We start from the raw sequence: 23552 nt of genomic DNA on the forward strand, positions 1-23552 counted from the left end.
CTCAGGGAGCCCTTCCCCAACCATCTGAATATCCCACCAACCATCTCAATATCCCAGCGCTTTGCTTTCCTGTTCTCAGAGCACAGACTTCCAATCTGGAGAATTCACAGTCAAATCCGGATGCTCAAATTCTCTTGAAAAACCTCAAGATCTGGGGACAGAGAGTTGTTCCTCGGGTGCAGTAGGAATGCCCCCACGAAGGGGATATGATCCCCTCGATACTGTCTCCCTGGCCCCCACAGGTACTGGAGTTTTGGGCTTCCCCTCTGGCCCTTGCCTGAAAAACATGCACTCTGGCAGCTTCACTCCCAGACTAGGAGCTTGGGGGACAGAAGGACACGTGTGACACTTGGTGGGGGGACAAGTGCAGCAATAGGAACCCAGCTTTGGAGGCAGAATTACCTGGGGACCTCCTGATGCCAGGTAACTAGAGGCCAGTGAAGTGGAGACAGCAGCCACTAGAGATAGCAGGAAGTGGGGTAAGTGAGCACATGAGGAGGAGAAGGCCAGTGTAAGCTAAGGGCAGGTGTACACTGTCCCTCCTCTCCTGCCTCCTGCAGACCTCACAACTGTCCCATCGCCCAGTCTTTAGCCTCTCCCTCTGCTGGCTTCTTGTCAAACATCCACCGTCCTCAGGGCTCTCGCACCTTAAAAACATGGAACCCAGCTTCTCTCTCCTGCCCTTGGTGGCCAAACTTCCTTTCTCTATGTCCCCATCTGCCTATCCCACCTTCTCTCCAGCCTGGCGTCCACCGAACCACTCTAGCCAGACAGCACTACCCCTGCCAAGTGTCACCAGCAACCTCCGTGTCACTAAATCCTGAATCTCATTGTTTGGCCTCTGAGCAGCCTTGGACCTGTCTGCCGAGCTGCACAGAGAAACAGCTTGGTTCCCCTTCCTCTGTCTGCCCCTTCTCTGAGCCCTCTAGGCTCTGCTTCCTTCCCTGGGCTCACTGCCCGCCCATGCAGGATGGAAACATGCAGGGAAGGTCTCGATGAACCCAGTTTCTCCCCAGGGCCATTCCTGCTGGCCACCCATTCCTGAGCACCTGACTCCAAAGCCACCCTTTTTCTTCCTTGTTTTCCTCTTTAATTTTCTTTTTTCTTTCTTTCTTGCTTCTTCTTTTTTTCTGAGACAGGGTCTTGCTCTGTTGCCCAGGTTAGAGCCCAGTGATGTCATCATAGCTCACTGTAGCCTCAAACTCCTGGGCTCAAGCGATCCTCCTGCCTCAGCCTCATGAGCAGCTGGGACTACAGGCACACACCACTATGCCTGGCTAATGGTTTTATTTTATTTTTTGTAGAGATGAGGGTCTCACAATGTCGCCCAGGCTGGTCTCAAACTCTTGGCCTCAAGTGATCCTCCCACCTCAGCCTACTTACCAAAGTGCTGAGATTACAGGTGTGAGCCACTGTGCCCAGCCTTTTCTCTTTAGTTTTCATCAAGGTATTATATATGCCTAGTTGAATAAGTCAATTAGTTCTATAAGCCTTTTAGCAACAACAACAAAAAAATCTCTCCTTACTTCTGAAGAGTGGACACTCCCCTTCTCTTCTGGTATTTGTCACCATATTTTTAAATGGCATGCTTATAATGCTAGTAGTTCACCTTTTCCCCCCACTTTAGATAGTGTGTATTGACATCTCACTTTGGAAGATGAAAATTCAACTCTTGAAACCATATATACACATGCACACTGTCCCTCTCATCATGCTATTGTACAATAAGGGTTTTGTCTGGTCTTTGTCCTGAGTCCATGAGACAGAGTTTCTAAACACTTGGCCTGTCCCAGTGATAGGAATGTCTTTGTTACTTATGGTGGGCCCTTCCTGAGTTTATGCTAATGAGGTGACTGGAGGTGGGCCTCTAGATAGCTTCTGGATGGAGGCTGGTCATATCAGAAAGACCATCCATGTGATTGGGGTTGGGGTATTGAGCCCTGTGACATCCACCTGGCCCCTGGGCAGAGAAGAGGGCTGGAGATTGAGTTCAAGCACATGACCAGTGATTAAATCAATCATGCCTACATAGGAAGACCCCAATAAAAACTCTGGACACAAGGCTCTGGCGAGCTTCCTGATTTATGATAAATACCCTTGTACAGGGAGACTGATGTGTCTTGATTCCACAGGGCAAGAATACAGAAGCTCCACATTCAGGACCCTCCCAGATCATGCCCTACAGGTCTCTTCCTAGACCACAGCTGGTTCTGGAGTGTGTCATTTATAATAAAAACTGTAATTATAACCAAAGTGCTTTCCTGAATTCTGTGAGTTGATCTAGGGAATTATCAAACTTGAGTGGGTCATGGGAACCCCCAAACTTGTAGCCAGTCAGTCAAATGTGTGTGGGTAGCTTGGGAACCCTGGAATTTATATCTAGTGTCTGAAGGAAAGGCGTCTTTTTGGGGACTGTGCCCTTAACCTGTCTGTGCTAATTCTGATGGTTAGCACCAGAATTGCATTGCAGTGCTGCACCTCTCAATATAGTTTTATTGCAGGGTCAGTTAAATCCATGTTTACTGTTTCCATAATTATATCTATGTAAATATCCTTCACTGCTAAGCCCAGTATTTTTATTAGTTTCCTTCTGTACAACTCTTAATTCTTTTTGGAGTTAATCATTCTCTTTTCTTTTTCTTTTTCTTTTTTTTTTCAGTTTTATTTGCTTTGATTATTCTTAGAATCTCTTAATAAATCTTCCCACACTCTCCTCTGGCTCTGTAAACACCACTCATTCCAACTTTCCACCCAGCCAAACTGGTCTGAAATTTATTGTTTCATTTTGTTTCCTGGGGACATCCCTCTGGAGCCTCCTTCCTGTGGATCCATGTTGGGCAGGTTGCCCTCAGGGCTGCTTTCCAGCTGTCCATCTGGGACTCTCCCCTGCCGTCATTCCACGACTTTGTCTCCCATGCTCACGCTAATCTCTGTTTTCTCACACCACCTCGTTCTCTTTCTTGATTAAATCATTGTGACAGAGACACTAAGAGCTCACCAAACATTCCAAGTGCTCCCCTAAATTTCCAAGTCTTCCAACCAATTAAGTTAGAGCTAAATGATTAATTTGGCCAGGGAACTATGAAAGGAAGGTACACACACTACTTCTGAGCCCAAGCACTGAGGAGCTGTGTGCCACCTCCATCTCACTCCCCCCTGCCCTGGTAGCGCTGGGGGAAATGTGTTCCAGATGGTGCAACTGTGAAATAGTGGAACTTCAGTCTGCCTGAATCCCTCAAACTCCAGTCGGAAAAACAGAAGAACTCTTAAGTACTTAACGGAACATTGAATACAAGGGAATAACAGCAAACATGTTGAAAGGGCTGGAGTATGACAAAGGAGAAGATGTGCTACCAGAGATTAGTACCCCTAAGGCTACGGGAACAAAAGGGGACACACCCAGGCCTGTTGGTGAAGAATGACTGTGTCACAGGTTTGGTTCCTGGGAAGCTGCCTCTGGGAGAGAGGTGAGCATGCCAGAGCCTCCCTGTGGAGGGTTCTTGCCTTAGTGAACTAGAGGGGAAAAGAGAAGGAAGTGGCGCTGGGCGAAGGGAGGCTTTGGACTGTGATATGGTCTCAGCTGACTCCATGAGGACCTGGGAAGCCAGGTCACGTGTTCATTCTCAGCTAATCAGCACAGGGGCTGCAATGCTCAGCTTTGCCACTCCTGTGTCCCCTACTAGGGTCAAGGAAGCCAGGGCCTAAGGGCTGCAATCAGGATGCTCTCAGTAGAAGGAAAAGAGGGACCGAGGGACTGGAGGTTGAGTGGACAAAAACAACAAAGAGCCATCATAACTAGAATATATCGTTATTTATTTATAATATACACATTGACTTGCAACAGCTTGCTTTTTAGGGGGGCAGGGAACGGTCTCACTCTGTCACCCAGGCTGGAGTGTGGTGGCACCATCATGGCTCACTGCAGCCTCAAACTCCTGGGTTCAAGTGATCCTCCCACCTCAACCTCCTGAGCAGCTGGGACTACGGGCACACACCACAACACCTGGCTAATAACTTGCTTTTTAAACACAATATACTTCAGATGTCTTCCCAAGTAGAACAGATAGCTACCTAATTTAAATTTTAAAACTCTCCCTAGCCTCTAATTGCAAGGATATACCTTAATTTATTTAACCAGTCCCCTACAAATAATTAAGCTGTGTTCTGTTTTTTGCTATTGCAAATAAGCTTCTGCATAAAACATTAATTGTGAGAGTTCTTCTGTGAGATATGTCCCTAGCAATGGAATTGTTGGTCAAAGGATACACATATTTTAAATATTGATAGATAATGCCTAATGGACCCCTTGCAAAATTGTCCCAATTTATATCATCACCAGCCAAGAATGGGAGTCTCCCCACCACTCTGCTATATTGAGGATACTTTTGGTTCCAAATTTCAGAAACATGCAATTAAAACAGGCTTAGAGAAGAAAACACTATGATCTCATTGTACCAAAAAAAAAAAAATACTATACAATAGTAGGATGTTGTAGGGTTGGTTAGTGGCTCCAAAACACCTCAGTGATCAACTTCTCAGGGGAACTACAAGATGATCAGAGCCTCAAAATAGAGGCACCAAATTCTCAACGATGTCCAACACTTAAACGAAGGTATCTCTACTTCTGGTCCCTTTGAGGTTAGTCGAGAACTTTGTAGGAAACCATCTTCTCAGACATGCCATATATCAGGAATGGTCCTGCCCATTACTGAATCACACTCTGTCCAGAGGTGGAGAAGGATGTGCTGGTGGAGACCTTGCTGGGGGACCCAGCCTGCCCTGAGCAGATACATGTCTAGCACTTGCCCAGTGAGGTTCCTTATCAAGAAGAAGATGCAGGAGAGGGGAGATGCCCCATCTGCTTGCCAACACGAATATTGTCAACAACTGCCATGTGAGAGGCAAAAGCATCCCATAGCTTTCATGTGCATTTTTAAAAATGCTTTGTGATGTTGAACATAGTTTCATAAGTTGGAAAAGGCAGAGATGCAATCAAATTACTGTGTTTTACAGGAACTGGAAAATTCCCTTTCTATGTGGTTATGCTAGCAATTTGGATACTAAGTCCACTTCATTTGTTTCAGTTTGTGTTTCTGCCTGACTTCATTGTTTTACATGCTTACATGGTTCCAAAGTCCAACCTTAAGCCATGGAGCATTCAGCAGTCTTGTATCAATTCCTGCCCCCTTTGGTCCTCCCTGAAACCCAGGCTAAGAGTTTTACTTGTTTCTCCTTTATCCTTTGTTTCTACATATACTTCCCCCACCCCCTTTCTCACGCAAAAGGTAGCACACCATACTTTTCTGTGTTTTGCTTTCTAAATTATTATGAACACTTGGCAATAAATCCTGGCAATACATACCTGGTATTACCCACCTTCCACCAGAAGCCTGACTTCTAACACCATAGTTTCCAAAGGTGGGGGTTTTTCAATAAAGAAAATACAGCATAAAAAATTTTATTTTCATCTTCTCTTGAAAACTAGAAGTCCTGGCCTAAGTAAGAGCTCACGTACAGCAAGGATCAGCTCTGTATCTCCCATATTAACATAGTCCCCAGCACCCAGCCCCTCCTGGTGTCTGATCCTGGTAGCATCAACTGTTGACATTGACATTACCTGCCTGGTCCCCAAGGACTTCTGAGTTTATAGCTCCTAGTTGGCCAGTCCCCTACTGATGGCTAGTGAAGCTGTTTCTGGATATTCCTTGTCAAAAAAATACTGCCTAAGCAATTCCATTAGTGTGTATGTGTGTGTGTATGTGTGTTTCTCAAAGGAACTGAAAACACATGTCCACACAAAAACTTGTACACAAATGTTCACAGCAGCATTATTCACAATAGCCAAAAAGTGGAAACCACCCAAATGTCCACCAGCTGATGAATGAACAAAACAGTCCATCCACATAATGGGTGATTATTCAGCCATAGAAAGGAATGAAGTTCTGACACCTGCTACAACATGAACCTAACATACCAAGTGAAAAAAGCCAAACTCAAGGCCACATATGGGATGATTCCATTTATATGAAATGTCCAGAAAAGGCAAATCCAGACAGACAGAAAATAGATTAGTGATTGCCAGGGGATGTGGGGAGAGGGGTAGTGACTGCTAATGGGTATAGGGAGATGAAAGGTCCTAAAATAGATGGTGATGATGGTTGCGCAACTATGTGAATATACTACAAACCACTGAATTGCACATTTTAAATGGATGAGCTGGGTATGTGAATTATATCTCAATAAAACTGCTACTTAAAAAGCAATACTGGAACAAACATCCTTGAACACCCCTTTTTGTTTCTGGAATTGCTGGGTCACAAGGCCATTCTATTTTTTAATTTCTCCTGAACGGCCAAACCAATATACCCCACTTCAGCGTGACACTTGCTTCTCTGCACCTTTAGTCATACTTTGTGTTACCAATCTGAAAAGTGAAAAGATGGCACCTTGCTATTTAATATAATCTACATTTGCCTGGTTACCATTTAGGTAATCTGTTAGTATCTACTGGCCATTTGTATCTTCTCTCCTATTATTTGTTCATGTCCATCATTCATTTTTTAATAGAATGTTTTTTCATTAATTTGTAGTTCATACATTCAGTATATACTTTAATATGTTGCAAATATTTTGTCATACATCAATTTTTAATGTATGTAAAACACTTTGCAAGTGCCTGGCACATAATAATTACTAAGCAGGAGGCATCCTTTTTATTATCAATAAGGAGGAAGGCAAGGATTGGTGAGGGTGTGAACAATCTCCCTGTATCTCCATTTTTAATGGGTTGATTTACTCACACACTAATACTACCAAAGGAAGTCCGTGGCTCCAGTGGCTTTATTTCCTACATTTTTTTTTCTTATTTTGGCAAGAACTACTGTAGGTCTGAGAAGGGCTGAGATCTATCTAGCCCCTGGAAACATTTGGTGTGGGACACCTTGTGAGATGGAGCCATGAGAGCTCCATTGTTCAGAGACCTTCTCAAACTAGGAAGCAACATGGAAGCTACTTTTGGATCCTTTTCTATAATACTTGGTACAAGAGTGAAATACTAAGAACCAGCCCAACACTAATCTCTTTAGTTTCATAGATGGTCCCACTAAAAGAGATAGAAGCAGACATTTTACTTCAGTTCCTGATCTCTGACATGAGCAGATTTACACAATGAACAAGAGACATGGTCAGTCAGAGATAATGAAATCAAACCCAAAGAAAAGTTCCTTTATAGTCTGTGGCTCTCGAAAGCTACCTGAAAGCAGATCTCTACTAAGCTTCACCTTGCAGGCTGGTCCTATGCTCTGGCTAAGGCTACAGGGACCTGGTTGACATTCCAGGAGCCCAAGGAAAGCTGCAGGTTCTTGTCCTAAGAAAGGACACTTGGTCCTTGTCAACCAAGGATGGCCCTTACAAGCAACTACATCAGCGCACATTCCTGATCTTGAGAAACACCTTACATGTACACACGTACATGGAATCTGAGAGATCATCTCGTTTGGTCTGGTCCTCCAAGTCATGGCCTTCAACCAGGAATAGAAGGGTAATGAAGCACAGGTTCAATTGCATCCCTACCAGTGAATCTCAGTCCTTGAGTGCTCACTTTCAGGCTGGGGGCGGCAGGACTGGGGGTAGGGGGCACAGTAACATGGTTCCTGACCTTTCCTTCCTACCAAAATTAAAAAATTAAACAGACACCTTCTAATCATGTACTAGAAAAACACTTCTGAAGGCTCTATTTTGTACCCGAGGGAAGAAAGAATGTGGGCCCGGAGCAAACAGATCAGGAGTGCTCTATTGCCAACTGACCTTGGCCGCCCGGCTGGGGGTGGAGACACTGTGTCCAAAGTGCTTCTGTCAAAAGAAGTGGCTAATACGTGTACTCAATCTTCTTACTATGATCACAGCAGATTGGGGAGAAAACTCCCACAGCTCACAGTTATAAAGTTGTTAAAATACATTCCATAAAGTCTATAAAACTGTTTAGAAAAAATTTATTTGAACATAGGAAAATTTAGAGACCCCCAATAAAACAGAAGTTCCTTTCCGAGGTGACGGGAAATCCTGACAGGCTTCCCTGAGCGGTGCTGTGGGCTGTGCATGAGCTCAGGTCAAGACGCTTCAGCTCTGAGCTCCTACAGCGGCAGAAAGAGCCTGCATTTCTGGCGGGACACGTGGCCTTCACGAGGCCAGCCCAATGGACTTGCAATGCAGCCGCTCCCCGCAGCACTCCTCACGCACAGGCTCAGAGTGTGTCTGAAATGACACGCGAGAACAAAGGCTCACAGGATTGGTATACTTAAAAACACCCACAGCGCACTCTCTGCAGAGGGCTGTGCGTTCTTCCTTTCATCCATCCAATCTGGATTTTTAAGAATGTGACCAGGTAGGAGGCACCTGGACTGCGACGACTCAGAACTGGTTGCACCAAGTCGGTTCTGCCGGTGAGGAGGGGCCGCGGCTGCTTCCCTAAGGTCCTCTTCGGCGGGGCCTGTCGCCCCTCTCTCAGAAGGCTTCCTCCAACCCAGGCGCAGAAGGCACACTGCCGCGTGGCGGCACACGAGGAGCCGGCCTAGCGGATGGGCCTGAATGGGAATGTCACGCCTGAGATGAAAGTGTGCCCTGGGTGCGTGGGCAGAGCGGGGTGAGCGGCGGGGTGGGCCGGCACAGCCCCGTAGCCCAGCGGGGGCGTGTGGATGTGAGGGTAGAACCCAGGGGGGAGCGCTGCGTGGGGCGACTGCTGCACTGGGCCGGAGATCACCAGCTGGAGCAGGCTGTAAACATAAGGAGAGGTGTTAGTGCCGCTGAGTCCAAGGCAACCGCCTGCACACGCACTGCACACTGGCTCCGCCCTCCCTGCACCTGGCTGGGACTCGGTGACACCGACGCCCACGCCCACTCGAGGCACCGGTCACACGCGTTTCCAGGGAGGTGGAAACTAAGCAGCGAGGTGACCTGGGGCCAGAAGATATACACGGGAACACAGGCAGAGGCAGAAAAGAGGGACCTGGAGGGAAGGCCAAGCCGCCAGGCAACAGAGCATGGAGGGAGGGGCCTGCATCGGGCCTGTGGTCCACAAACAGGCTCCAGTCGCAGCCCTTCCACCCTCTGCCACAGGTCCTAACTGAATCGCAAGTGTAAGCCCCAGGAAAGCTGGCCTTGCACATGACCCTGAAATGGAGAGCCTGGTACAGGGCCCCTCAGGGGTGGGTGAGGCCTGGCGGCCCTTATTGACCTTCGTGGCCCACTACCTCTCCCACTCGCACCCGGTGGAGCTTCAGATCCTCTGCTAAGGAGCACCTCCATCCCACCCGCACCAGGGTCTCCCCAGGGTCCCATGCTTCCGCCCTTGACCGCCAGGCCCAGGCACCTGGGGCTCTGGTTTGGGGTCCAGCAAACCCACAGCCCCCACCTGCTAGACATTCTCCTCCCTCCTGACTCCAACAGCACTTTCCGCTGCTGGGTCCCTTCTGAGACACCCGAAAGAGCTCACTGGCCCTCCTTTCTAACTCACCTCCCCCAGGACAAGCATAACTCCTAGAACCTACCCCCCACCCCCGCTTCTGCCCCACACCTCCAGCTCTCCCAGCCTCAGCCCACCTGAGTCCTGCTGTCAGCCTGAAGTGACTGACTCCCTACAGGTTCTACCCTGAACAGAACAACCTCTCAGGTCCCCCAATCCATCCTCCACCTTCCCAACACAGCCTCCTCCATCCCTACCTCCCTGGAGTAGGACCGGCCACAGACATACCTGCAAATAGACACTGCGCTGCCCACTCCTTTCCTGACCTCACCCAAGGACCTTGCCCAGCCTCATCCTGTGTCTGCAGCACCTCTGCTGGTCTCTCCCTCCCCAAAGCCACCTGCCAGGTCCTGCTCAAGCCCCATCACTTGCTCAAGCTGACCCTCCCCACACACTGCTCCACTGGGCCAGCAACAGCCCATCCTCTGGGCCACTTCCCCCTTCTGTGGCCCTGACTGTCTCCTGTCTACTCCCTTGCTCTGGTCTGTGGCAGACTGACCCTCCCCTCCCCTCTCCTAGGACAAAGGCTGGGGCCAGTGCCTACAGGAGGGGCCTGGGCAGTAAACCAAGGGCACTGGGAAGCCTGGTGCAGCACTTTAGTGGTCCAAAGCTCTTTGGGCCCCTTTTCATACCTGTTACTACTTTTTTACAACTCTGAATGAGAAATTCAATAAAATATTAACAAACCCAAGGAGGAGGGAGTACTACAGAGGCAAAATTCAGGATGTGGGATTATCTGAACCTGCACACCCTGCCAGAGACAGAAATAGTCTGAGAAGTTTCTAGTCTAGGTGGGAAGACCACACAGAGACCATGAGAAACCCAGGAGACACTGCGAGCAGCTACCTGTCCCCTCTCTCTCCTGAGGCCAGGGCTGCCCTGGATCTGTGTCAGAAGAGGCAGCCACAGGCTCCCAGGAAGGGATGGAGTCAGAGCCTCCAGGGCAGGACCAGCAGCGGACTGCTGAGGTACAGAGGAGACTCCAACACAGACCCCTAGTTATAAGCCTAAAATGACCTGAGTTTATATCCTATCCTTATGTTAATTCCCTGAAAACACTAAAACATTAAATAAAAACTGTGGACAAAGAAGGGAATATCACGAAGGGACTACTGCAAGAGACGAAAAGGTGCCAACAGATACCAACAATGTTCTCAGATGCTGAGGAAGCTTCTGGAGCCCGGACCAAAAAAAAAAAAACCCAGAAATAAAAGGACAGCATGGGCTCCTCAGGGAAAGGTGGCCCTGGGACAGTCTGTCTGCTGTATTGACATAACACCTCAAGCAGAACAGTTGCATCCCTTCCATTCCACCTCCTCAGGTTTTGCATCTACTTAGACACCTGCCCCGAGCTGCTCTTCCCTTGCAGAACCTGGCAGAGTGTGGTGGGAATGAAAGTCCCCAAACAGCGCAAGGACTCGCTTCCTCTGCTGGCTGTGAATCAATAGCTGGCTGACCCCTGGACTCAAATTATGCACATTTCTGTCTCAACCTGCCAGCACACCCAGACTCCCTGCATGTGCCAGAGCCTGTGGCCAGGCCCGGAGTGGCTGTGAGCACCTGGAACCCCAGCACTCCCTGTTCAAGACCAATGCGATGGGTCCGAAGAAAGAACATTAATAACCTACCAAGTTAACTCAGTCATTTTTCATTTCTGTAAACCCAGTCCCTGTGCAAGAACATTAATAACCTACCAAGTTAACTCGGTCATTTTTCATTTCTGTAAACCCGGTCCCTGTGCACAGGAGTTCTGCCTTCAGCTATAAACATTTCCTCACACAGTTGTCACAATTACTATTTTTAGTGGATACATAATATTCTATCCTTGTGATGTATCACAACTAGCTTACTAAGTATCCCTGCACTGGGGATACTTAGGTTGCTGCCGGTTTTTTGCTGGAATAACACTGCAACTGTATGAAACATTTTTGCGCATGTGCCTTTTGGCCTTTTTTCTAAAAGCAGAGTCACAGAAGTGAAATTTTTAAGTTACTGAAAGAACAATAATAGTGACAGCAGCTGACATTTGTTAGACACTTACCACAGATCAAGTACTGCTCTAAGTGCTTTCTGTGGTTTTACTCATTTAATCCTCACACAAACCCTATGGCGGGGGTTGGCGGAGCACCAGGTCATGAGGCAGGTCCTATGATTGTCCCAATTTTCCAGATGAGGAACCTGAGGCTGCAGAAGGTAGGGAACTTGCCCAGGGTCACATGGACAGGAAGCAGCAAGCTGGGATTTATTTGTACGAGAATCTGTGTGACCACAGTTCCTGCTTTTCATCCCTGTAACTGCATTTGTGGAGAGGTTTCCACGTGACAGGGACTATGCTGAGAACTTTACAATAGTACCACTCGCCATCTTATAAGGGGGCAAACCGAGGCAAGAGATTGGTAAAGAGACTTCTCAAGCACCACAGCAAATCACAGACAGAGCCAGCGCTCAGGACCCGGGTCCCTGCCACCTGATGGCCAAGCACCAGCACAACCAACGCGCTGCCCTCTAGGGCTGTGGCTCTGCGGTGCTTCCCAAAGGGCTGTGCAGTTCGCAATGTCACTGACAGGGCGCCACTGCTACCCAGGTGCATGCTCATTTAGCAGCTTTCAGTGACACCTGGAGCTACTCTGGCTTCTTTTTTTGACTCCCAGGACCATTTTTTCACATTTACTCTCTATTTAGTGCTCCTCTCACATGGGTTTTCCCATCATGTCCATTCCCTAATTATCAACGGGTCCTTAAGGGGCTCCTTATGGGGAGAAGCTCTAGACCCTGCAGATCACCCTCCCCCAGGAGCCCAGGATAAAGGGGTGCACTCAGCCTTGCTTCCCCCACCCTGGCCCAGCATGCAGCCCAGCTAGAAGTCTTGATAGGGCACTTACTTATTATGAGGCAGCCTGGAGCACAGGGTCCTCAGGTCATCTGAAATTAAGGAGAGAAATGATTAAGGAACAGACTGGAGGCAACACAATGAAACGGTCACTGACATTCTTTTCAAGGATGCCAGCAAGACAGCAACAGTGCCTTATGCTACATTTTCCTAACATCGATTAGAAGCTGGGTTCTCATTTCCTTCCATTTTTGCTTTAGCAAAGTAGGCCCCAAACAGAAGACATCACTTAGGAAGGGGGTAGCCCCTTTGGCAGTGTGTCAGATGGCCAGGAAGGAGCCTGGTGGCAGGGCTCTCACTGGCAACCAGACACCCAAGGCACTCTAAGGGCAGTGCTAAGAGGGAAACCCACTGCCAGTGACTACCCCTCGAGGCCACAGGCAACCCTTGTGAGTAAGTCAACACTTAAAAAGCATTACTCTTTGACCCTTGCCTGAAAAGAAAAAAAAGAATAAAAATAAAAAAATAAAATAAAAAGCAAACCCAAGTGTGTCATTAGCACCAGATCATTCTCTGAGAGACTCTGAGCACGGAAACGCAGAATTAAGAACCCTCAAAGCAAGTGACGGAAATGTTGTGTGTCTTGTCTGGTCAGCAGATACATGCGTATATATATATGTCAAAACTCATCAAACTTTGCACTTAAATTTGTGCATTTTATCATATGTAAATTATGCTTCAATAACAAAGGACACAGAAAAATGAGATTCCTCAAGAGGAAAGATTTTATCTGTGCTCTTGAGAAGTCCCCAGTCCTGTGCAAAAAGTGTCAGGAGACGCTCAGATGTCACATCTGTGGTATGTTAGAACCATGACAGCAGTGAGCGGTGAGGGGAAGGTGACAGGGTACTACTGGGAGATGTTCTGTGACTTCTACCCTCCTCCCCCAATCCTCCCGTGTTCAGCAAGAGACATCCTAACAGAAGCGAAAACAGTGTTTGTCTGGTGGAGTCCCTGTTCTCCTTTTGCCAGGCAGTGGTGTTCCTATCCCATGAGGCCTGGCCAAGGCATTACCCACCTCTCGTGCACAGCAGGGCTCCCGAGGCCATGGCCACCTGCAAAGCCTGTGCTAGCCGGTCCAGCGAGAGTTCAATCTCCTGGGAGGCGTTGAGGGGGTTCAGTTCATCTGCCAACCTGTTGATCTCCTCTACCAGTGGGACCATGTGGTCAAACAGGATAAGCCCCAGGCGTCCATAAAGATTCTTCTCGGTTAAGTGCAGCTGGAGCGTCAGGAGAACCTGCAGGACGCTGAGGTGGAGTTTCGAGTACAGGAGGTGGGAGTCTCTGTCCATCCCCACGCCCGAGTCCTTGGCAGCCTTGTTATTGACATGGCCATTGGATAAGGAGGGCTTCTTTTTCCTTTTATAAGCCAGAGGGGACTTCACGCACCAGCGGATCAATCCAATGAGCGGGGTGAGTTCTAAAAATCCTATTGGTAGATTGGCTGCGATCGGAGTATTTAAAAAAGTGATGAGAATCAACCTTGGGTCCTCAAAAATCCAGCTGACGATCATTTCGAGTAAGTCCAAAGGTGGGATAAGATCATCTGCAAACAAAGACGGTCAGGTCAGATGAGTTCTCAGCTCAGGGACAGGAGTGGGAAGTAGAAAGAGAGAAGTTGGACACCCAAGCTTATAGCACTGACCCTGGCATTCAGATCACTGCTCTCTGCCTGTTTCCTATCTTCTTTCTGAGAACATCTGCCGCATGGGGCTGGGACTTCTGTCTTAGTCAGTGTTACCTCACCTGTGCCCAGGACCACTGGGCCAAGTGAGAGGCTCAAAAAGTATTCATTAAGTCAACAATCGTAAGCTGGGCGCAGTGGCTCACGCCTGTAATCCTAGCACTCCGGGAGGCCGAGGCGGGCCGATTGCTCGAGGTCAGGAGTTTGAAACCAGCCTGAGCAGGGGCGAGACCCTGTCTCTACTATAAATAGAAAGAAATTAATTGGCCAACTAATATATATAGAAAAAATTAGCCGGGCATGATGGCACATGCCTGTAGTCCCAGCTACTGGGGAGCCTGAGGCAGCAGGATTGCTTGAGCCCACCAGGAGTTTGAGGTTGCTATAAGCTAGGCTGACGCCACGGCACTCACTCAAGCCTGGGCAACAAAGCGAGACTCCGTCTCAAAAAAAAAAAAAAAAAAAAAAGTGGGCCGGGCGCGGTGGCTCACGCCTGTAATCCTAGCACTCTGGGAGGCCGAGACAGGTGGATTGCTCGAGGTCAGGAGTTCAAAACCAGCCTGAGCAAGAGCAAGACCCCGTCTCTACTATAAATAGAAAGAAATTAATTGGCCAACTAATATATATATATAGAAAAAAAAAAGTCAACAATCCTAGAATGGCTTAGCTTTCCCATGAGCTGTGGGGCGTACAGCCCAGAGAGAGGAGGCCGGGGACCCACTCATAGGCACACAAGCAACCTAAGGACACTGCACGCCAATCCCAGGATGGGCAGCGTAGCCTAGTGGTTAACAAGCAGGGTGGGTCCACCACGTACTTCTGATGAATCTTGGGGAAGTTACTTAATATTACTGTGCCTCAGTTTCCTCATCCTTTATGTGGCAATGACAGATGGGGTTGTTAAAAGATGAAATGAGTTAGTCTCTGTATAAAGGACTGAGACAGTGCCCAGCACACTTACAAGCCCAGAATAAGTGTCAATACTTGTTCTTATTCTCGGCCTAGGCTGTAGAGTGTGCCAGGTCTCAGGGATCACAGATCAGGCTGTTGCTTCGACAAGGGTTCCAGGTTTGGGGCTGGGATGGCCCTGGACAGCTGACAGATGACTGCAGGATTCTGAGCTGCTCCCTGAAGGCCACCACAGCTGTCACTGTACCATGCAGGAGATACCCAATACAGGGAGGAAACTTACTCACAAGGGAAAGGATGAAGTAGTTTTGGACATAAAAACTGTGGAATTTTATTTAAAATACTAAGGATAACAGAGCCCTGAGGACACTCAAAGCCAAGTACAAAGAAGTAGACTGTGGGAAAAGCAAGATACATGTTGGTATAAGGTTTCCAACTGCTCTTTCCCAGGAGACTGGTCTTTTTTTCTAAGATTATTCCTACTGATTGTTTTACTATTAACCAGTCCCCACCCATCCCGCCCCTTCTGTTGTGAAATGATGGCAACAGTAGGTAGCAGTTGTCCTGCATCTAGCCCCTTAATTCCCCAGCAACGTTTCTGTCTGGGCAACGCCAGGTTCACACCCAGTGTAGCCTGGGTGTCCACCAGTGTAGCCTCCCCTGTGTCTAAGCTGAGGCATCTCCACCAGCCTGGAGGCAATGTGTGCACATGTACATGTGTGCTCCAGTCATACATGAGAGTATATGTACATTGTGAGTGAGTCCTCAATCTCCATGACCTTCCTCCTCAGAGACACGAGGTCCTGGCACTATTCAGGCAAGAGGAGGTTCTGTATGGTCAGGTGAGCTTCTTCCTTTTTGTGGTTTTGAAGGCACAGATCACTCAAGAATGCTCTCCTGTTACCAGAAGCACCCAAGAGCAGCATCAATCACCATTCTGACAGTGGCCTCCAAAGCCACCACTGTGCGCTCAGGGACTTAAGAAATCACCAACACATCAATCAGGCAAGACACACTGACTTAAGAGAAAAATACTGCGTCTCAGATCTACTCTTGTACATTAGTGGTATTCCCTGAATATTATTTCCTATTCCATCTGCTAATTCATCCATTCCCAATGGTAAGGCCAATTTCTGTCCTTATTGCCTGATATCTTGAAAGGCAACTATGAGGCTATGAACTGAATTTAATCAGATCTTTCTTATTGGAAAAAAAAAGGCCTGAATATTGTTCCTAGCTATTAAGAGCTCTTAGGTGCCATCAGTAAAAAAAAAAAAAAAAAAGATAGACATAAAACATTTAAAAAAAAACAAAACAGCTCTTAGGTAGCCTCTGCAGCAGAAAGCCAGAGAAAATTCCACTCTAGTGGTACAGCACTGCTCTACAAGACCTGCTTTCCACCCCAGTAGCTAACTGCTACAAAGAAGGAGTACGTGATTAGTGACTGGTGTGGGGGCTCACATCTGTAGTCCCAGCACTTTGAGAGGTCAAGGTGGGAAGATCACTTGAGGCCAGGAGTTTGAGAAGATGGATACCATAACAAGACTTTGCCACTAGAAAAAAATTTAAAAATTAACCAGGCATGTGCCTATAATCCCTGCTACTTGGGAGGCTGAGGCAGGAGGATGGCTTGAGCCTAGGAGTTTGATGATACATTGAGCTAGGATCACACCACTGCACACTAGCCTGGGTGACAGAGCCCACACCCTGTGCAAACACAAAAAATAAATTAGCATGTAAATATGGTACGCACTTGCGTGTTCACACCATTTCCACACAAACTTCAAGAGCGCTAAAAAGTCTAACAGCAAGAAAAAAGTTATAAATAAAAGGAGGCTCAAATATAGTCAGGGGGCTGGCAGGAGACCAATATTGGACTGAACAAAAATGGAAAATGTTGCTGAAGACTCTCAAAATGTTGTTTTAGCTATCAGACCAGAATAAAAAAGAGACCATTTGTCAGCCCTCTGAGCAGCAAGAGCCTAGGGCAGAGAAGGAGGAAGCTAAAATACAAGCAGAAAAGGCGCCTTTGAGCCAGTTCTGGACAGAATGCCACTCACCAAGGCCTGTAACTTCCCCACATGGAAAACAAGGCTCAAACCCCTTGCCTGGGAGCCACACAGGGCAGTGGTGACCACACAAGGATACAGATACAGAAGGACTCAGTGTACTAGAAATCCTTGCTTGTCAATCCCTGTTCCTTGGAACCCACCCCTGGGGGAGGAAAGTGAACAGCAAAGCCCAATAGGCAAGGATCTGAGCCCCTGCCCTGATTTGATCATAGCTGGTCAACTTCTGGTTTTTTTTAGTTTTTTAATTGGGAGTCTGATCACAGGGCTCAGGAATGAGAGACATTAGGCTTCTCCCAGCCAAAGCCAAATGCTATTAAATACATCATGGCTGTTCTGAGGACCTCCACTGGCATCCTGGTGAGGAAGTCCCCAAAACGTCATTAATAGAACCAACATGTTTGCCTATAACATCAGGCACTAACGACACATCATCACTTAGGCAGTACAGATGCTGAAATGATTTAACTCAAATCTTTTCATAAGGAAACAATCAGACAAATCCACATTAAGAGACAGTCTACAAAACAACAGGCCTGAACTCTTCAAAAATGTCAGTGTCATAAAAAATTATTTGTTAAATACCAGGGGCTGGTCTAGATTTAAGAAAACCAAAGAGGGTTAGGCACAGTGGCTCATGCCTATAATACTAGCACTTTGGGAGGCTGAGGCAGGAGGACTGCTTGAGGCCAGGAGTTTGAGAACAGCCTGAGCAAGAGTGAGACCCTGTCCTGCCTCTACAAAAAATAGAAAAATTAGCCGGGCATGGTGGTGCGTATCTGTAGTCCCAGCTACTCAGGAGGCTGAAGGCAGGAGGATCGTTTGAGTCCAGGAGTTTGAGGTTACATGGAGCTATGATGACACCACTGCACTCTAGCCAGGGTGAAAGAGTGAGACCGTGTCTCAAAAAAAAAGAAAAAACCAAAGAGACATGACAACTATATATTATGTATGATCCCTCAGAGCAAAAAGAAAGGGCATAAAAGACAGTATTGGCCAGGCATGGATGTGGTGGCTCACATCTATAATCCCATCACTTTGGGATGCTGAGGTAGGAGGCTTGCTTGAAGCTAGGAGTTAGAGACCAGCCTGGGCAACACAGTGAGACCCCGTCTCTACAAAAATTTTAAAAATTAGCTGAGTGTGATAGCACGCACCTGTAGTCCTAGCTACATGGGAGGTTAAGGCAGGAAGATCGCCTGAGCCCAGGAGTTCAAGGCCATAGTGAGCTATGATTGCACCACTGCACTCCAGCCTGGGCAGCAGTGAGATCCTGTCTCTTTAAAAAAAAAAAAAAAACATTATTGACATAATCAGGGAAATCTGAATATAGGCTATATATTAAATAATAGTATTCCATCAACATTAAATTTCTTATGTGTGATAATAGTACCATGGTTGTGTAAGAGAATGTTCTTGTTCTTAGGAAATACATGCTTAAGTATTTGGTACATGATATCAACAACAAATTCTCCATAGTTCAGGAAAAAAAAACATTTGGGGTGTGTGTGTGTGTGTACACTCAGAAAGAGAGAAGAGAATACATGGCAAAATATTGTTAATGGTTGAATCTAAGTAACAAGTGTATGAATATTTGTTGCACTATGCTTGAAACTTTTCTGAAGCTTTGAAATTTTTCAAAATAAAAAGTGGGGATTAAAAACACAAATCATATGTCTAGGGAACAGGCCATGTCTCACCAGATGCCAGAGCCTGGCTTTTTGGGTTGTCTGCCAGTTGAACCATTCTGACTCAGTCAAATGGCTAACCTCCCTCTTAGCAAACTACATGAGTTGAGGTGGCCCACTCCTTTAGCTTAAAATAAAAACACACTTTTCAGAGAGAAAAGGCCAAAGCATTCACTGGACATTTCTTCTGGGTATTCAGTGAAAAAAAAAATATGGCTATCAGTTGAAGCTTCTTTAACAGAAACAACCTGTTTAAAGTTTACCTGACGACAGATCATAGAGCGCAGTGACGGAAGTTATGAACTGGCAACAGAACCGAGGGCTGGCACTGAATATCTGCTTCAGCGTCTGAACAGATCCTGGCACCAAACAGCAGTAGTCATCCACGAGGGCCCTGGCTAGCCTCACACAGTAGACCACAGGCGTCCGCTGGAAAAAAACCACAGTCCACATAACTACAGGTGTCATGAGTTAGGACACTGGCAAGAAGACTATGTACATATGCTGAATACCACTAGAACTGGCAGAACTGCTTCCAAGAGGGGAAAAAGAAATTAACAGCTTACTTTGAAGCAGGAGTTGGCAATTTAAAGCCCATAGACCAAATCCATCCCTCTACTCATTTTTGTAAATAAAGTTTCACTGAGACACAGCCATGGTCATTCATTTGCCTCCTGTCTAAAGCTGCTCTTGCACTACAAGGGCAGAGTTGAATAGCTGTGAAAGGGGACTATATGACCCACAAAGCCTACAATATTTCACTATTTCACCCTTTACATAAAACATCTGCCAACCTTGCTTTAAAATTTACTTAGGAAAGATTGTTTCTGACTTCAGGTGAGGAAGTGATAACTTTTGTAACCCTGTGGGGATTAATAGTCGCTACCAATTTGAAGAGATTTAGGAGAGTTTGTGAATTCCATGATTAAGATGTTTGTCTAGAGCAGTACTTTCTAAATTTCCCTTACAATCCTGCTCTCTTCAAAAGGTTTCTATATAGGGCAGGCGTGGTGGCTCATGCCTGTAATTCCAGCACTCTGGGAGGCTGAAGCAGGCGGATTGTTTGAGCTCAGGAGTTTGAGACCAGCCTGAGCAAAAGCGAGACCCCATCTCTACTAAAAAAAAAAAAAAAAAAATAGACAGAAATTAGCTGGACAACTAAAAATATATAGAAAAAATTAGCTGGGCATGGTGGTACATGCCTGTAGTCCCACCTACTTGGGAAGTTGAGGCAGGATTACTTGAGCCCAGGAGTTGGAGGTTGCTGTGAGATAGGCTGATGCCATGGCACTCTAGTCTGGGTAACAGAATGAGACTCTGTCTCAAAAAAAAAAAAAAAAAAGGTTTCTATAACACCTTTGAATTCTACATCACCACCCTCCCTGCCTTTTTTCCTTCACATCCATGTCAATCTGAAGCTCTGCCCACATTCAGCAGCTGTTCAGGAAGCTGTATCTCTAGGGTGCCAACTTGTCCTGTGGAAGAAACTACAAGGAGACAGCAGGCCACATTGTTCATTCAGGCTATAATCTGCCCCCTCTCTTTCCCCAGGAGGAAGCTGCAGCCCCTTGCCCCAGCATGGCAAGTCCTGACCCTAATCATTAAGCCCCTTTCCTGTCGTTGACATCTTTCATTTTGCCAAAATGCCAGCACAGCAGCATCTCAACAGATAAATGAAAAATATGACAAGTTATTGTCATATAACATGACATGTCATAAAATATGACAAAATATATGACAAGTTAAAAGATGCTAAACTTGGTTTCACTAGGTTGTCAAGTAATCCTGAGGTTAAATACAATATGCATGATGAATTTGGATGCTCCAGAAATTGAACTGGTGAGAATTAAGGCACAGATTCCACTGAGATTCATCTGTGTATTACAAATAACAATATATTTTCGCTAGCCAAATTTCACGGATAAACAAGATTATAAGAAAAACGTTAAATTGAGAAAAAAAGATTTCAAGGGCTTGCAGATGAAGCAGGCTTATGAAACTGAATATAGCAGTAAATTCTGTTAGCTTAGCCAAGGATCAAGAAAATTTCTGGCTAATAATTTCTCTCAGTGGATTATCAATTTTTCAGACTTTTAGTAAAAAAAACAACAAAGTTAATCTTCCTAAATACCACCTTAACACTAAATGTACTATATTTTCTCTTTGACATTTAAAACCACTCTAGAAGGCATTTATGTCCACATCCATTAGAAGAGCCATCAACTTTCTGATGTTACCCTAGAACAAAGCAAAACAATTCACATGCTTCCTAACCTAATTACATACAAAAAAAACTTCTAATGACAGGTAAATATCACCATAATTTGATATATAATGATCTTTCTCCCATCCAAGTACTGACCAGGCCCAACCCTGCTTAGCTTCCATGATCAAATGAGATCCAGCACATTCAGGGTGGTATGGCCATAGTTAGATATATTGCGATCTTTCTTAAAAAAAAAAAGCTACCTTTGAGACTGCATACATATTGTTTTCAAAATCCAACCTTATCATTTTCACCTAAGAAAAAAGATTTCCACTTGTTCTGAAGATGGACCCATTTCTTTTATTATTCATTAAAAGAAAAAATCATTTGTTATTTATACACCACTGCATTCTCAAGAATGGTTACAATCTGTATCTAAAAATGGGACTGGGGTACTGTATCACCCCACAGGACAGTAACAATCAAGGACATAATATATGTGGATAAGACCTCTCCAAAAATCCAAGTAAATGAAAATTCCTGACAATAAACTCCTCTTCAGAGGCACTGAGGAGCAAGGCTACTCTAGAGCAGTACCTGAAGCCAGGAGGCTGCACACTCCAATACCGGGATTCGACACACAGCCACAGCCATAGAGACCAGTTTTCCCAACAAGCTCATCCGGCTGTCATCGGCCTTGTTCCCTTGAGGACTGAAAAGGGATGAGAAAATAATCTGCCGGACAGAATCCTTGGTTTGCTCCTGGAAATAATTGCACATGATTTCAAGAAGTTGAAGCTCCTGAAGTGAATTCAGTCTCTGTAAAACAAATGCAGGGAAAATTATAAGAAATTTGGCTCCAACTTGATTACTAATTCATACAGTAAGAAAACAGAAAACAGAAAATTTCCCTAGGGTACTTTTCATCCTTATGAAGCTCCAGTCCCAGTGGACAGAACTTTGCTGTTATTCTCAGCAAAAAGTCACATATATCATCATACATCATCCTGGAAGACCCAGAATGACATGAAACGGTTTGAGCCTCTCAATGACAAGCTAACAGGCCTTTAGTGAGTGGGCAGTCTCCAAAGTCTCTTCCTCTAACACCACTGAGACTCGTCTGTCACACGCCCCGTGAAACAGGCACACAGCAGAACAATGCCTCTGGACCCCAGAAAAGGGGTCTCAAGGCTGCTGCAGGAGCACGCCAAGGGTGAGGACGGAGCTCCCGTAACGAAGGGCGTGTGTGGCTTGACAAACATTCGTCAGCACTGGGGTAAAGGACACCAGTCTGCCTATCCGGAACACAGTCGGGGCAGCCACCCGTCCACTCGCTCAGCCGCACCTTGGGCTGCGCGCCGCGCTCCTTGGGCACCTGGAACACGAACTCCTCCAGCAGCTCCACCGGGCCCTTGTCCACGATGGGCAGCGGCGCGCTTTGCAGCTGGTTGCTGAAATAGATGTCCAGGTGGTACAGCACCTCCTTGGCGGCGCTCAGCGCGTCGCGGCGCAGCAGCGAGTGGCGGATGTCGCTCATGGTGCGGCCGCCGCGGCACCAGCGCCGAGAGCGTCCCACTTCCGCCGGGAGCCCGGGGCCGCGCCGCCGCCCGCGGAGACAAAGAGGCGCGACCCGGGCCTCCGCCCCGACCCCGGGCCTGGGCCCCACCGCCCGCCCGCCCGCCGCCACCTGCTCCCGGCCTGCTCAGGGGGCCATCGCCGCCGCTGCCGGCCGTCGGGCGCCGGGGAGTCCGACTGCGGCGCTGCCCAGAGCCGCCGGAGCCGACGCCGCGCAGCCGAACGGCGGCGGAATGCCCGGCGCGGCGACGGCAGCCCGCAGGGGCCAAACGCAGGCCGCGGCCCGGGCGCGCTCTCGGGAGGGCGCCCCCTGGTGGCGCTGCCTGGCGCGCGGGGTGGGATAAGGAACCCGCGGCGGCCAGAGGCAGGCCACGCCCCCAGCCCAGGAGCCGCCTTCGGGCCAGGAGCCCGGCGGCACCGAGCCGCGAAGGCAGGAGGTACCACACTCACCAGTGAAAGCCGGCAAGCCTTTGGAGGCTCTCTTGTGCCTTGCGCGGCGTTCAAAACTCCCACTATTTCATTTCACTGCCCTTTTCCACCAGCAGGGATAGGGGAGTAGTACAGGTTTTGGCTTGGGGCCAGCGGACTTGGGCTCCCTCCTGGCGCCAGTGATCCATCTTAAAGATTACAGTTGTTCTGACCGCACAGGCTGATATGACAGATGATGCCTAGTAGGGGCCTTCCTTCAACCCCCGACTCCCACTCCGTGTCCCCAGGGTCCCTATTTCCCAGCCCTTTCTGGAGGCCTGGCCTCGAGGACACTGGCTCCTTGGCCTAGCCTGGAAGGACCATGGGAATCTTAGGCAGCCAGCAAGGTCCAGCCCACGAGGTCCTGCTCCTGAAAACCCTCCCACTCTAAAAACCTTCAGCACTTTTTGTGTCCTCTTTTCCTACATTCATTGCTGTATTCTGCACTAGTTTTGGATTTTTTTAAACAGGGCAGGAAAGACTTGAATATGGCCAGAAGAGGCCAGTGGAGGACAGGCAGGAGGCCACAAATCCAGAAATGTG

General features: G+C 47.4%; 1 protein-coding gene across 1 annotated transcript; it reads right to left on the reverse strand.

Moving 5' to 3' along the window:
* Window positions 1-7974: 7974 nt before the first annotated feature.
* On the reverse strand, window positions 7975-22782 carry INTS15 (integrator complex subunit 15). The gene is made up of 6 exons (XM_012758855.2): window positions 22312-22782; window positions 21564-21785; window positions 19024-19189; window positions 13429-13956; window positions 12403-12442; window positions 7975-8771 (listed from the first exon to the last, which is right to left on the reverse strand). The coding sequence occupies exons 1-6, from the start codon at window positions 22501-22503 to the stop codon at window positions 8570-8572; spliced, it is 1350 nt and encodes a 449-aa protein (XP_012614309.1). The 5' UTR covers window positions 22504-22782; the 3' UTR covers window positions 7975-8569.
* Between the last annotated feature and the right edge of the window lie 770 nt (window positions 22783-23552).

The sequence above is a fragment of the Microcebus murinus genome, chromosome 19, assembly GCF_040939455.1.
Source record: "Microcebus murinus isolate Inina chromosome 19, M.murinus_Inina_mat1.0, whole genome shotgun sequence".
Classification (NCBI taxonomy): Eukaryota; Metazoa; Chordata; class Mammalia; order Primates; family Cheirogaleidae; genus Microcebus; species Microcebus murinus.